Source organism: Telopea speciosissima, chromosome 5 (assembly GCF_018873765.1).
Source record: "Telopea speciosissima isolate NSW1024214 ecotype Mountain lineage chromosome 5, Tspe_v1, whole genome shotgun sequence".
Lineage (NCBI taxonomy): Eukaryota > Viridiplantae > Streptophyta > Magnoliopsida > Proteales > Proteaceae > Telopea > Telopea speciosissima.
This window is the reverse complement of record NC_057920.1, coordinates 923,769-939,712: the sequence shown is the minus strand read 5'-3', so window position 1 is coordinate 939,712 and position 15,944 is coordinate 923,769. Positions and strand designations below refer to the sequence as shown.

The 15,944-nt window shown below is 40.3% G+C and overlaps 2 protein-coding genes and 2 non-coding genes across 4 annotated transcripts; 2 read left to right on the top strand and 2 right to left on the bottom strand.

Moving 5' to 3' along the window:
- The first annotated feature begins 142 nt into the window (after positions 1–142).
- On the top strand, positions 143–4,012 carry LOC122662878 (chromatin remodeling protein EBS-like). The gene is made up of 5 exons (XM_043858585.1): positions 143–282; positions 400–742; positions 1,277–1,345; positions 3,002–3,137; positions 3,668–4,012. Exons 1-5 carry the CDS (start codon positions 213–215, stop codon positions 3,692–3,694), a joined length of 645 nt encoding a protein of 214 aa, XP_043714520.1. The 5' UTR covers positions 143–212; the 3' UTR covers positions 3,695–4,012.
- Positions 4,013–12,489: 8,477 nt separating this feature from the next.
- On the top strand, positions 12,490–13,450 carry LOC122662518 (lon protease 2-like). The gene has a single exon (XM_043858170.1). The coding sequence runs from the start codon at positions 12,512–12,514 to the stop codon at positions 13,403–13,405; it is 894 nt and encodes a 297-aa protein (XP_043714105.1). The 5' UTR covers positions 12,490–12,511; the 3' UTR covers positions 13,406–13,450.
- A 1,559-nt stretch (positions 13,451–15,009) lies between these two features.
- TRNAE-CUC lies at positions 15,010–15,082 on the bottom strand. The gene has a single exon. It is a non-coding gene; the product is annotated as a tRNA-Glu (tRNA).
- Positions 15,083–15,160: 78 nt separating this feature from the next.
- TRNAE-CUC lies at positions 15,161–15,233 on the bottom strand. The gene has a single exon. It is a non-coding gene; the product is annotated as a tRNA-Glu (tRNA).
- Positions 15,234–15,944: the final 711 nt, after the last annotated feature.

Here is a 15,944-nt window from a genome sequence, read left to right as displayed (position 1 = left end):
GATGTTGAACCAACAGATACACGTGCGATGACCGGTGATGGAAACCTCAGACACAATTACTTTTATAAGTCGAGAGGTATTGGATCATTATTGGTTCTTTCTCTATGACTCTGTTCCGGAAAAAATCCGTCTTTCCTTTTTCTTCCCCTCTAGCTTGTAACTTTAATAACATTGTGAATGTTTTTGTTGTTGTTATCGTTTTGCGTCTGTTCATGGCGAAAGCCAGGCCAGCAAGAACCATAGATTCCTATACGATTAAAGGAACAAACAAAGTCATACGAGGTATACAGCACTTCTACACTCCAATTTTCTTTTTTGTAGAATTCTATTTCTTCGGCTTTGAGTTATCATCCATTCAATTCCGTTTTAAGCTTAACAATTCACACCTTGCACACACAGTCGGGGATTGCGTGCTTTTGCGACCCTCGGACTCTTCGAAGCTACCTTATGTGGCTAAGGTGGAGAATATCGAATTGGATAGTAGAGGCCATGTGAGGGTTAATGTTCGCTGGTATTATCGGCCCGAGGAATCGATCGGAGGCCGCAGACAGTTCCATGGTGCCAAGGAAGTCTTCCTTTCAGATCACTGTGATGTGCAGAGCGGCGACGCCATTGAGGGAAAGTGTACCGTCCACAGCTTCAAGAGCTACACTAAGCTTGATGCTGTTGGTAACGAAGATTTCTTCTGCCGCTTCGAGTATAACTCCATCACTGGAGCTTTCAATCCTGATAGAGTTGTTGTGTAAGAGACCATTTTCACTCTGTCCTTTGTTTAATTGATCTTCATATTATATACACGGCTATTTCGGTGGCAGCTTTGTTGCAAACTGATTCGAATTTGGAACTTCCTGTGCACAAAATGGCATCTTTCATTCTCAGTAATGCAAGTTGTGCTGAATTACGAATGGGTTGTCTATGATTTTATATGTTCCTTTCTGGTAGAAAACTTTCTTCTTTTTGTTGTTATTGATATTTGATCCTGACGAAGTAGGAATTATAAGTTTATAGGTCTCTAATTATATGCTCTTCAGAGCCCAACATTGTTAGCGTGTCTTCCATTGTATTAATTTTGAGGAATGGTGATATTCTTAAGTTCAGTTCTCAGTAGGCTCTTTGGTGTCTCCTGTTTGGATTTTGTTAATTTGTTTGGAAATTTATAGCAATTTGCACTTTTTTTTTTCTCGAAATTTGTCTGTTGGTGGTAATTTGGAATGTTCTGCTCCTTTGTTAATTTTGATCAGTCTTCTTTTTTGTTCAACTTTTTACTGTGTGGCAGATACTGCAAGTGTGAAATGCCTTACAATCCTGATGACCTGATGGTTCAGTGTGAGGGCTGCTCTGATTGGTAAGTTTTAATCCTTATTTAGATTCTTTCTTTTAACCCCTCCCCCTTTTCTCCCTTTTCGTTTTTGTTTCATTTCATGGATGATAGATTTTATTGACCTGATGAATTTTCTTGGAGTCGTTTCCATTTGGATTAGCCTGAACTTACATGGTAGTTTAGTTTGGAAAGAATGTACTTTATCTTAAAATTTCAGTTGGAAGTTTTATACTCTCTCTCTCTCTCTCAGAGATGTAAAACTAGCCCACATATTCTGAAAAGGATATGAAGAAATTTCACCATAATCAAGCACTAATGCTATTGCTAGCCAACTTCTTGCTGCTATCTTTTGCTCTATCAAACCATGTATCATATTTTGACTAACAAAAAAAAATGTTATGTTATCACTTTTTCTTTGTCAATGGTGGTCAGTTGGATTGTCTATTGAATTCAAGTTCCAATTGTTCATGTTCGAAATTTGTGTTCCTACGCACTTGTCTAACTGCAAATGCATGGAAATCTAGGGGATTTTCCCCCATGCAAGATCTTCCTTACTGAACTGAATGTTAATCTCCAGTTCTATATTCTTTCCGAGTTGAAGGGCATCGTTCATTTATCCAACAAGGGGGTGGGGGGGGGGAAATGGGGTAATTTTACATCATTGTATAAGGATTGTTTCTAGCTTATACTTGAACTGAAAGGCTTGAAGTTAATTTTTATTTTGTCTATGATTGTTTCAGGCATGGAGAAACCCCTTGTGGTTAGTTCCTTTGCTCACTAGTTCTCTTTCCAATCTTTGACTTCATTGTCTCCCCATTTAAGAGAGAATGATTTGTAGAGGCTCATTCTTATTGAAATTGTAGAATTCCTGATAAATCTTATAATTGAAATTCAGTGTTACTTAAGTGATCTAAACCCTGTGTCTGATTCTAAATAAGAACCTTATATTTCTTCTTCTGATCTAGTAATTCATGACTTAGATCCCAAGTTCTATCAAATCCTACATCATGAGTCTCACCATCTCAAGTATGAAGAACCTTTTTTGGAATCTGATTATCTAAACAATTTGATCTATGTAACCCTTAATGATTTTCTTTAGATTTAATTTTCAACACATTGTAGAGGCTAACTGCTAGCAATACAGTGCTAATGAACCTTGACTAGAGTTTTTCCAATAGTCAGAAAAGCAAGCAACTTTAATGATGTTGCTTAAGAAAGTTAAGGGTGATAGGTTTTGAGTAGGAATGAGTTCTTAGTAAAATCAGAGTGAACCCTGAAAGAAGTTTGACAATATGATAGGGGGTAAAATTAGTAGTGACTGTTTCGAAGGATTAAATGAGCTTTTTGACACCCTTTCAGCAATCAGAAGTTAACAATAGAACCCCTAGATTGTCAATCACCAGAAATAAAATACCCATTAGAGTTCTGATCATTTGGATAACATCGAATGAAAATATTGTACAAGATATCTAGCTATAAATCATGTGCTGGAAACAGCCTCTCTGTGAAAGTACGGGTAAGGCTGCGTACATTATGATCCTCCCCAGATCCCACAGTGGCGGGAGCCTCGTGCACTGGGTATGCCCTTTTTATCTAGATATAAATCAGAAAGTTATGAATTCAGGTTGAAAACTAGATTTTTAGACCATTAAAATATACAGTATACTGTTTCTGGTCCAGGTTCCATCCCCATTGTATAGATATCAGTCCAGAGGAAGCGAAAAGAATTGAACACTTCTTCTGTCAAAGTTGCTCCTCTGAAGATCATCAGAAGCTGAGCAGCTCTCACAATGCTTCAAGACACCCAGAGACAAAGGTAAATTTCATGGCTTTATTTTCCCTCTGGTGCATTCTTGTATTTGCACATCTTGTGGTCAGAGGATCTCAGTAAACAGATGTACCGTTCTTAACGAAACTGGATCACCTATTCATACAGGTATGCTTCGCATATGGTTATGTGATGACATGTGCCCTTTTGCTTCCATAAATGTCTCTCCATGCACTCTTAATGGAAGCATGGAGGGGTATTTATGGAAGCAAAGGGACGCATATCATCACCTAACCATACATAAAGTGTACACATGCAGGTAGGTGATCCGAGTTCGTTCTTAACTGTCTGATAACCATTTTATTGGTTATGTTTTCTGTTCAAGCTGATGCGTAGTCGGGCCAGGAGCGAGCCTTTTCTTTGACTAGAAAATCTGTCAGTGGGTCCAGATCCTTTTATGAGACACTTGCAATTTGTATGGGTCCCAAATTGGCTTATGCTCCCTTAAACTCCACACACCAGACTTTGCCTCATTTTATATACTAACACTAATATGCACGGTTTCATGGCGGTTACAGGTGGATACCAAACGCCGAAGGAGGTGATAGGTTTAGCTTTTACATGCACATGCAGCAAGATAGAGATATTCTGAAGTACTCTTGGCTTCTCTCTTGGAGGCTTTAGGCAACAGAAATGTACAGAAACATGTCATTAGCAGAATGTTATGGGAATAAGGCTGGTTTACATATTGTCATATCTTAATTTGGTCCAGGAGGCATGTAAAGCAGCACATTTATCCATGAAAGGTCAAAAAGGTATTTGTTGGTCTGTAAATAGGAATTGTGTCTTTCCTGTTTTCTGGATTCCTGTTTTGTTCCTTCTTAAGGTCTTCTATGTATCATCCCAACCCATAAGATGCAAGACTGTTCTAGATAAGTGGTAATTTCTCTCATTTTCCTTTGCTCACCAACTCTGCCATATTCTTATTGAATTGTGCTGAAATGAAGTGACCCCCCCCCCCCCCACCCTGCTGCATACATGACATTGGTAGAGGAAAGGGCCTTTCTGATGTTCTATTTCGCCTTTCTTCTAAATACTTATGCTCTTATTTTTTTGCATGGAATCCTCTGTGATGGATAACACCAGAATAGCACTGCATCACATTGAATGTAAAACTAAGAAGTGAAAGGCTTCAGCTGATCCAAAGGTTAACAGGTGAATGAACTGAGGGTCTTTGTTTTGCAAAACTATCCTTCAGATGCTGTATCCAGGTTTGACCATGGCATGCAGTGGGGCTGTGAACTCCAATAGGGTTGAGGCTTTGGCCTTGGACTTCTCAATATTCAGTAAATGCTAGACCTCCCTGCTGGCCTGCCCTTTGCACACCCTTTGACTAGTGAATTATTCAGTTGATGCTCTGACTCTTTGGGTGCTGTTTGCAGATCTAGAACTGGATTTAACCCTCACCCCCCCCCCCCCACCTTAAATCCAATATCCGATTGACTGTTTTCAAACATTGGCTTTGAATTTGGCTGTGTCATGATGGATTCTTTTCCTTCAAAAGACTGTTATTCAGCTCAATAGGTAGGATTATCTCTCTCTCTTTGGCCCCATCTAATGGTTAAGGATTATAATCCTCTCCAATTCCCTATAGTTCGGCAGTGTGGCAATGCTAGTGTGGATGTTTGACACGTGGCAGCTCAGACATCCAACTGTCCGAGCTCATTGACTATGTTGAGCTCAGACCGTTGGATGTCCGAGCTGCCACGTGTCAAACATCCACACTAGCACTGCCGCACTGCTGAACTATAGGGAATTGGAGAGGATAATAATCCAATTGTTAATGCATACCCCACAACTAAAGTGCACATCACTTATTGTGCCAATTAGTCTCAATTTCATGATGTATTATTCCTTATAGTTGCAAAATTCACAAATCAGATACAGATCCTCAACTCAACTCAACCTTATCTCAACTAAGTGGGGTTGGCTACATGGATCATTTTTTCTTCAATCAGCTGTATTCAAAGCCATATTTTTTATTAGTTCTAAGCTATGTATGTCTTTCTTCACTTCTCTTAGGGTCATTTTAGACCTACCATGTGCTCTTTTAACTCCTTCAATTTGGATCAAATTATCCTTCCATACTAAAGCATTTAAAGGCTTGTGTTGTATATGTTCATGCTAGCTTAAATGACTTTCTTGCCACTTATCATGTATTGGAATTACTTTTAAAATATCTCTAATTTGGTCATTCTTTATTTTTTCTTTTCTAGTTTTATCAGTCATCATCTCAGCATCCTCATTTCAGCTACACTGAATTTATTTATATGTTGTTTTTTACTGCCCAACATTTAGTTCCATATATCATTGCCGGTCATATAACTGTTCTATAAAATTTTCTTTTGAATTTTAAAGAATATGTCAATCACACAACATTTTGGACACACTTCTCCACTTCATCCACCTTATTCTATTTTTTGTGTGTAAAATACCTAAACTTTTCACTTTGTGCTATCTCCCTATCATCAAGACATCAATTTTCACCACCCCACTTTTACTCTTTTTGTTACTGAAACTACAAATTATACCTCTTTGTTTTTGAGGGAAATCCTCTCCGCGTTCAGGTTGATGCCGCACCTTGCATGTGTGAATGGGTGTGATATATACCTCTTTGCCCAGCACGTGACTGTGTACCCCGATAATGGTCGCTACATGTGGTTATTCAGAGCCAGCAATTGGCTGCCAGATTTCGTCCCATCCGTAGCGCTTCAAGGGTCACTGTGGCGTGGCTGAATGTAGAGCAGTCCGCTCCTACAACGTTTCAATCTAGATTTCCCGAGAAAAGCAAGTTGACACTTATTGCCTACTACGAATCGATCTCCCACCAAAGGCGCCACGGCTGCCCGTCTGACCCTTTGAACACCTTGTCAACCCATTCACACGTTACTTCTATTTAACACCTTTTGATTCTAGACTAGATTGATCTTCATAAATCTAGCTTCACATTGATGATCCTTTTAAGGTAACCTTACTCTTTTTCCCTCCTAGTATAACACACATTTTTGTTATGTTAAAATAATTTCATTTCACATGTATACTCAAAGTACATGCGAATGTGAGACAATGATAACTTTTGTGAATGACATGATGATAAGTTACTTTCAAATTAATTTGTATATCTTTTTTACCTTGACTTAAGGGTATGTATGAAATGTAAGAAAAGAAAAATAAAATTGAAAAAGAGGACAAAAAATTGAATAAATCCATTATTTTTGTTTTAGGAGAAAGTTTTTCTCCACCCATAGAGGATGGTTCACCAATCATCCTAGGGTTCGCAAACCCCTATAGGGTTTTAGTATGTTCCCAAAATACTCTCTCGCACCTCGTGCTGAATGGGATCTCATATACCGTGAGTGGAAGAAAAATTGGTCCATTGGTTTATGGGAGAAAGAACAATAACCGGTGTTGTTCCTTAGCGTGTACTTGCGCCAGGCACAGCTGCACGTGAAATGATCGACAGACCACCCTGGAAAGGTGGAAAGGACCAGAGGTGTGCTGGTCATTTCACGTGCAGCTATGTCTGGGCACAGGTACATGCCGATGCACAACACCGGTTAGCGTTCCTTTTCTCCCTCTATTTATTTCTTTCATTTTAATCTTAACTTAAAAGAACTCTTAATAACAAACAAAAGGGCAATCAGAAAAACGGTTGCATGTTCTAAATACACAGTGTTGTTCAGTCAGCCAGTCTCTTCAACTGAAAAGCCTATCAAATTTTAAGAAATAGGGTAAGACTGAAGAAAAATAAGTTTTCTTGGCAACCAGATGGGCTATGGGAGATACCAATGGGGATTGGGCTTGGAAGGTTTATTTATTTATTTTTTTATGGTGGTGGGGTTTTGGTGGGGGGGGGGGGGGGTGGTGTTGGGTAAGAGGATTGGGCTTGGAAGTTGGAATGGAAAATTTGCAATCCTAATCACAAAAGATATGAGATCCAATTTATAGGTATCGATATTGATGGCTGTATTGATCACCATCGATCTTACCCGAAAAAAACCCACCATTGATAGGATATGCATAAATAGTAAACATGTTAAAAAGTATATGATCCATACTTGACACCTCATCTTTTTTCCTAGTTTTTCTTTGGTAGTAGTTTTCTCACGGGGAGTGTGACCTCCGAGGGCACTTTCATGATCTTCTTTCTTTTCCATGTGAAAAGACACATATGCCTCTTGTTTTGGGATTTGGATCCTCTGCGGCCTGGGTTTAAGCATCCATCATGTTGCGTTCATGTAGGGATATATAAACGGATCGGATTCGGCTCGGATAGTGCTATATTCGCATTCGCATCCGATTAGCTTTCGGACGGATTCGGATAGCTCTAAACGGTTATGGACTTGGATACAGATCGGATATTTTATCCGTTTACATGTAAATATAGCTTTATGGATAGGTATAACCTATCCGTATTTGTATCCGTTTAACTTTCGAATGGATTCGGATAGTGCTAAACGGATACGGATATGGATACGAAAACAGATTTCAGCTATTCATTTACATCCCTACGTTCATGGTTCTAAGTATCATTATCGGATCGTTCGTGTCGGGTGATCCATATCGATTTTGTATCTTGCCGATCCCGATACCTAACCGATACTTGTGCGGTTGCATGGATTGGGTTTGGTATCGATTTTGTAACGTGGTATCGTCTGTTCCTAAGATACTCACCCAGAAATCTACTCATACGTATATGATTTCACGAATCAATATATCACATTCGTTCCTAAATACAAGATTTTCCTTGATTTCACGATTTCCAACGTACCTAAAAACTAGGATACCTACCTTAAAAATTAAAACTAGCGCATTGGCTTTCTTTCTCCTCTTTCTTTTTTTTTTGGAGGAAAGGAGCTTTATATTAAATAAGGGGGAAATTTACATGCGGTAATAGGTCTTTCCAGCTGCATCCTCCCTTATAAGACGAGAGAGAGCAGGTGGAAGGCTGGTGGTACATAAATGGACCTCTTGGCATGAGGTTAGGAACCCAGCCAAGAAATCAGCACAAGAGTTTATCTCCCTCACATGGTGGGCAAAAACACAACTTCTAAAGCAGTTCCGAAGAGTCAGGATCTACTCAACCCACTCACGCAGGTACCACAACACTTTGTATCTTCCAGAGATAGATTGCACAACTGAAAGTGAATCTGAGCGAACTTGGATTTGAGAAAGGCCCAAGCAGCTTGCCTTCATCAGCCCAGTTTTGATAGCCATTAATTCCATACGTATAATGTTCTGCTCCAATGTTGCCCCTGCTATAGCAAACACAGCTCTCCCTGTGTCGTCTCGGCCAATGGCGCCATACCCACCTATGCCTTCCCCCCAAACTGAGCCATCGCAGTTTAATGCAGTCCACCCAGTCGGTGGGTGAGGCCATTTAATTGGTTTCGGGTTGCTGCATGTGTAATTCCCTTCTATTTGCCATCTATAAAGGAAATCACGATTTGCGCTAGAGTCTTGCACGTTGGTTTTCATCCCGGAGAAGCGACCTCGGGTGTCATTGATAATCCGGTGAAGTATCTCCTCCTTGGAAGCCTGCCGGTTTTGATGTCATCTGTTGTTTCTTTCACACCAAACCCGATAGATGGTGGCTGTAACACTGAAGCGCTTAATGTGGCTTATGATGGAATCACCAGCAAAGTGACTTTGTAACCATGTAATCTCCCCTTGGCATGAAGAGCATGGCAGCCTTTGGTATCCATTCATTGTGAGAATGCGATTCCAGATAAAGGCTGAGTAGTTGCACTGAAAAAACAGGTGGTCCATGGACTCCATAGCTTCTTGGCAAAGAAGGCATGCACTATTCGTATCTACACCCCATCGACGAAGTATGTCCCTGGTTGGAAGCCTATGATGCCCAGCGAGCCTGTGAAGATGGGAACCAGACGAGCTTATGCCATGGCACCAAGGGTTTGTGCAGCCGAATCACCTCCCATGCAGTATATAAGGTGAACTTTCCCGTAGAAGGAGTCCAAATGGCTGTGTCACACATCAACTTGGAGAAGGTTTTGATGGTGGCAATCTCTCCCCATCTATCCATTAAAATAGGATCAGATGAAGGGGTTATCCAAGTATGCATTGGACTGAGGATGGAGTTGGATTTCTTCCCACAACTTCCACTATAAGGACCCCATCATGGTCACCTGTTGCTAGCGGGCCACCTAGTAGCCAAGGGTCGAACCAAAGGAGAGTATCCTCACCCGTTTTTATGAGGTATCTTATGCACTTGGATGTTGCCTGTCTGGTTTCTAAAATTGCCTTAAACAAGGCTGTACAATGAGTTGGAATATTCATGGACCACACTGAGTGTCTCTTAAGCCATCTGTAGTGAAAAAAACCGGTCCATAAATTGGGTACTTTGGCGGTGAAATTCCATACTTGCCTCATCAGAAATGCTCTATTCCAATCCTCTAGCCTACGCATGCCCAAGCCTCCCTCTTCTTTAGGTAAGCACACATCTTTCCAGGCTACCTTGTGTGAACCATTTTCAGCATTCCCGAACCAAAGAAATCGTGCCATTTTCTTTTCAATAGTCTTTAGAACTTTTTTAGGGAGCTTGAAAATGTGTAGCCAATATGCAACAATTCCCATGATAACGGACTTAATCAAAGTCAGTCGTCCTGCATAGGATAATGCTTTTGCCTTCCATGAAGAGATTTTCTACTCAATCTTGTGGATGAGGTCGGTGTATTCATGAGACCTGAGAGTCTTCGAAGCAAGAGGAACACCAAGATATTTAATTGGGAGGGTCCCAGCCGAGCAACCAAGGATGTGACAAATATTTCCTTCAATGTTGGAGGGGCAGTTGGCGAAAAAAATATTGGATTTCCCCATATTGATGGTAAGTCCCGACATTTTAGAGAAAGTGTCGAAAAGATGCCTTACCACTTCCACATTTGCTATTGAGGCTTGACCAAACACAAAAAGGTCATCTACAAAACATATTGATGAAATCTTTGGTTTAGAGCAGAATTGGTGGTATTTGAAAATCCCTTCTGATGCAGCTGCAGAGAGAGAATCAGTGAAATATTGCAGGACAATATTAAAGAGGAATGGAGATAATGGGCATCCCTGTCGAAGACCCCTATTTGCAGAAAATCGAGGAGATTGGGCACCATTGAAGAAAATCACAAAGCTTGGATTAATCACACATTGAACTATCCATGCTATGAAAGGAGGGGGAAACTGCAATCTATTCAGCAGGGTGAACAGAAAAACTCCATTGGACTGAGTCATAGGCGTTCCTAAGGTCCAATTTAGCAGCAAAATGGGGCATACCTTTAGGGAGATGGTAACCATGTAATAGCTCCTGGCATAAAAGAATGTTATCCGAAATATGCTTGCCCTCCACGAATGCCGACTGGTTACTACCAATCACTTTATGTAAGACCCCCTTCAAGCGATTTGCAATAAGTTTGGAGATGAAGCGATAGAGCATCGGGCTGACTGCAATTGGTCTGTAATCGGAGAAGGAGTTCTGTTCAGCACCCTTTGGAATTAAAGTGAGACGGGACAGCTTCAGCTGGTCTGGCATACGCAAAGTATCGAAGAAGTCCAATATAGCATCACACACATCGTTGCCTATGACACCCCAAGCATTCTTGAAAAAATACGCCCCAAAACCATCTGATCCAGGTGACGAGTCGTCATCTGCCGCAAACACAACAGCCTTAATTTCATCCTTTGTAAGGGGTTTGATGAGGCTGTTAGCTTCCATTGCATCCAGGGTTCTATCAATTGGCAAATCAAGGGGTTGACAAATAACCTGGGGTGATCCACCGTATGCTTTTCCAAAGTAACGAGCTGCTTCGGCTCGAATACTGTTTTCATCTGAGATCCACATTCCCTCCTCATTTTGGATTTTGGCAATCCAATTGCGGGCTCGACAGGTCTTTAGAGCACAATGAAAAAAATCCGTATTACCATCTCCCTTCTCCAGCCACCGGGTCCGTGATTTTTGCCGAATCTCCGACTCACGAATATTTAATAAATATTTAAGCTGGTTAACAGCCTCTCTTTCTTCCTGCACGTTTCCTTGGGAATACCCTTCTACCTGCAGGTGAGATTGGAGGAAATCCACCCTAGTTTGACGCCTAAGCCTTAACAGAATAGAACAATGCTATTTTGTAGCGATTGTACATGCAATCTTCAGATCTTCTCCGACCCTTAATCTCACAAGATATGATATGTAAATTGTATTTAAGATAAACATAATTTAAATTTTATATTGACTGATTTTTTTATAGAATTTAACCCATTTTTTATTTTTTATTTTTACAAACATATTACAATATTTGTTATATTTTGTTTAATATTTCACACATTGATTTTATTGTTTTTTTTTTAACAAATATTCTTTTTTTTGAAATCATTTATGCGATATTTTTTGAATTTTTTTATTTTTTCTGATCAATATAGATTAATACCAAAAAGTTATGCTGATCAAGTCACATACTGCTACATGGATTTCATTCTAATTCAATGACATTTTTGAATTTTAAAAAATTGTCATCCACCAACCATTGAATCAACATGAAATTCACCTGATGGTCTATGAGAGTTGAAGACAGCACAATAGCTACTCAATCCCAAACCCTAGAGAATCCAAATCCCTTGTTTTGAGGAGGAGAGATAGACACAGAACTAGGACCTAAGCCACACTCTCAGATAGACATCTTTTGCCCTTTTTCTGTGGTCGCAACATGTTCTGGTCCTCTGGATATGGAACACGGATTTACCTTAATTCTTTCACTCCCTTCCAGAAGAGGCAGGACACTATTGGAATTCCGATCTTCGTGAGCACGTGCCACATAAGTTACACATTTGCAGACAAGCAGTTTACACGTGGCAAACTGCGAACTACATTCAATTATAGAACACACACTCCCCAATCAGGGAATATCGAAATTCGCAATTCGAATCTTAACCCCCCCCCCCCCCCCAAAAAAAAAAAATATCCGCAATTCGAAAGGAACGTAATCCTATCACTGTTCGAGTGTTGTTGGTGCCGTCGTCTCTCTCTTCGTCGATCGCTCGCTTCGAATATCTCTCTTGAGTCTTGACTCTACTCTCCTTCTCTCTCACTCTATACCCACAACATCCCTTCCCAGCCCCTAAATAGGCGGTGGCCACCAGACTTTGTCTCCTCCCACCCTCCAAATCCACGCTGAGAGAAGAGAGTAGCAGAGTGAGAGTGAGACGAAAAGGGGAATTTTTTTTTTTCCTATATGGAGAAAACGAAGAGTTGCAGAAGATCATCGGACTGGTTGTCCACTATCTCTGCTTTTCACTGTTCTTCATAGGCATAAGGCAAATAGCCTCTCTCTTTTAGTCTCAAAGATCGGTAAGGAATTACAGAAATGGCACTCCCTCAACTGGTACCATCCTCTTCTTCAGCTCTCCCTTACAAACCCTACTTACACCCTCTTACTTCCTCCTTAAACCCTGACACCTCCAAGAATCCTAATCGTTTCTCATCCCCGCCCTACAAAACCCTAGCTTCTCATTCTTCTCATTCTTCTCATACTCATCGTCGCCGGAGACCTTGTCTTGTCCGCTGCTCCGCCTCTTCTTCCTCCGAGAAAAACCACACCGGATCCCCCCAATCCGACGACCTTGTGGAACTTCCTCTCTTCCCTCTTCCTCTCGTCCTCTTCCCCGGTGCCATCCTCCCTTTACAGATCTTCGAGTTTCGCTTCCGTATAATGATGCACACCCTCCTCCAGACTGATCTCCGATTTGGCGTCATCTATTCCGACACCACTACGGGCACCGCCGATGTTGGCTGCGTGGGAGAGGTCGTCAAGCATGAGCGCCTCGTCGACGACCGATTCTTCCTCATCTGCAAGGGCCAGGATCGCTTCCGCGTCTCCAGTATCGTCCGTACCAAGCCTTACTTGGTAGCCAAGGTTTCCTGGATGGAGGATCGCCCATCGGCGACGGACGGTGATGACAATCTGGATGGGTTGGCCAATGAGGTGGAGACTTATATGAAGGATGTAATCCGCTTGTCCAACCGATTAAATGGAAAGGAAAAGGAAGCCCAGGATTTGAGAAGGAATTTGTTTCCGACACCGTTTTCCTTCTTCGTCGGAAGTACTTTTGAAGGGGCTCCCAGAGAACAACAAGCTCTATTGGAATTGGAGGACACGGCGGTGAGGTTGAAGAGAGAGAAGGATACGTTGAGAAATACCCTTAATTATTTGACTGCAGCTTCTGCCGTCAAAGATGTCTTCCCTTCCTCGTCTGTGTGAGTAAACCGAGTAAAAGGTAAATTAAAATTGAATCTTGTTTCTAATTCACACCCGTAAGGATGATTAAGAAATTTTTATTATAAAGATTGTAAATTTCGTTCGATGTTTATATTGATTTCCTTACAACTTTGAATTGGTTCTCTCTTTCCATTGTCGTTTGTCTTATGAGCTTTCCTTTGACATTCGAGCTGAAACAACCACCATAAAAGTTGCTTGCGCAGACTGAATGATTCCTCTGTTGGCATTTTTCTTTTACTTTCAGGATATAGAACCTTCATCTATATTGAAGTTTTGGTGAAAAGAGAATGAAAATACTCTGTTTATAGGCAGAGTATTTTAGTAAAATTTTCTAATCGTTTAACTAGTATTCCTTTTGCTTCATATTTACTCTGTATCGGCTGGTGAGAAGGTCTTGACTGTTGGAGAAGAGAAAATATTTTGAGAACAAAACGAACTCTTTATTCTTGGTTTCACTACAACATTGGAACAACTCTTGTTTTGTGTGATTCTGATTCGTACAGAATGGATGGCTTGAAGAATTGAAGAGACCAGTTGAGGAATGTTTATGGAGGATTCTCATAGATTAATAGGTAGTTTAATTGAAAAACTTGTGAACATGTGGATGGATTCATTAAGGAAAGATCAAGCACAAAGGCAATCATGCAGGTATTGAAGTTGGCTCTGTTCACCAATTTAAATCTGAGTCTGAGTCACCTACCTGTATGTGAAAGCTTAATGTACAGTTTCATGATAAACTTTTCCTTTTATTTCTATAAACGTTCCTTTAAACACTCTTAATGGTAGCATGAATCAGCTGTGCGCCAGTCCCACTCCTCCTTCCTGCCACTTCAAAGGATGTAGAAGAGCGGTCAGTTACCACCCCAGTACCACTTCCTGCCATATAAAGGGCGATGAAATGTATTTATGAAAGTTAAAAAGGACAAGTGTTCGCATCTGACCACATGGTCAATGTGCACGGACTCAACATGGAGGTATTTGTGGAAACAAAAGAACATATGTCATTATGAAACCAATCAAACATGATTTGTTCACAAATATTAAATATAAAATTTGATTTTAAAAAAATAATAAGCAAATGTGTAAGGTATAAACGGCTTGTTAGGTAGTTGTTCCTTCAATATTTCAAAATCAAAATCAAAATCAAAATCTTTTCTATATGCTTAGTTTAGGATCGGTTGATTACGATGACGGGCAATGTCATATGGAAGTGTGATGTGGTAGTTCTAATTGTTAAACATAACTCAAATTCAGTCACATACCTTCTCATGTTGATCACCCACCTTTGTAGTTGTAGATTTTTTGATGGTCTGTTCTACCATTGTGGCCTAGTCCATTCAAATAGAAACTTAACAAGTGAGTAGGGGATGGGTTTATCCTGATATGAATCGACCGTGATGACCGAGCCCTAAATCCACAGCGATGGGGCTTGCTTAAAAGAATTGGATTGGCAAGCTTGCGTAGGAAAAATTAAAAAATAAATGTTTTTTCTAATCTCCAGGTAGACTGGTACGTGGCTAGCAAATAGCAATAATCTGTTACAGTGGAAGAAAAAATAATAAAAGAAAAGTCAGCAACCAAAAATGTTCCGTTGCCGGGACTTGAACCCGGGTCTCTCGGGTGAGAGCCGAGTATCCTGACCAACTAGACTACAACGGAATCATGAAACAGCACTAATCTATTATAGTTGATTATTGGAAGGAACATTAATAAAAGCAAAGGCAGCAACCAAAAAATTTCCGTTGCCGGGACTTGAACCCGGGTCTCTTGGGTGAGAGCCGAGTATCCTGACCAACTAGACTACAACGGACTCATGAATTATTGATCGAATAAAAATTTATAACAAGCAGTATTCGGCCGGTTTTTGCTTTAAACTTTACTTATTTGGTTTTTTTTTTTTTTTTTTTTGATGAAATACTAATTTGGTAATTGGTATGTCATTCTATTTCTGAGGTTGGAGAAAAACCAGACTTGAACAGATTTCGATCTTTTGCTTACATTAACCTGAGTGGTTAACTTCGGCCAACCAGTCCTGTCGTTATACAGGGATGAGGGCTATGTCGTTTATGACAAACAGGTGGAAAAATAGGCATCAGAATCTTCAGTCATATCTAAGGGACGACAAAATCAAACCAAACCTGTTTGAGACCTTTTTCAGGAGAGCAACATGGTAAGCATGCTGGAGTTCTTCCTTTACCAATCTATGAATTCTTGGTGGTCTGGAGTTTCTGGATTGGCTGGCAATAGTCTTGTAAGGTAAACAGCCACCGGAAAACTTAATAAACCTCTTATGCAACCATTGGTTTGGTTCCAGGCTAGACATACCTCGACCTGTGAAGCAACCATTTGCATGCAACTCTCAGCTGTTCTCTTGCATTCAATGAATTCCAAGGCTTATCTATAGCTTTGAATGGATAGATCATAGATGTAACAAATTACCTTAATTGTTTCAAATGATTAACTGAAAAAGAACAAGCTACATATGAAAATTAATTATATATAAATATAGACAAACTGTATA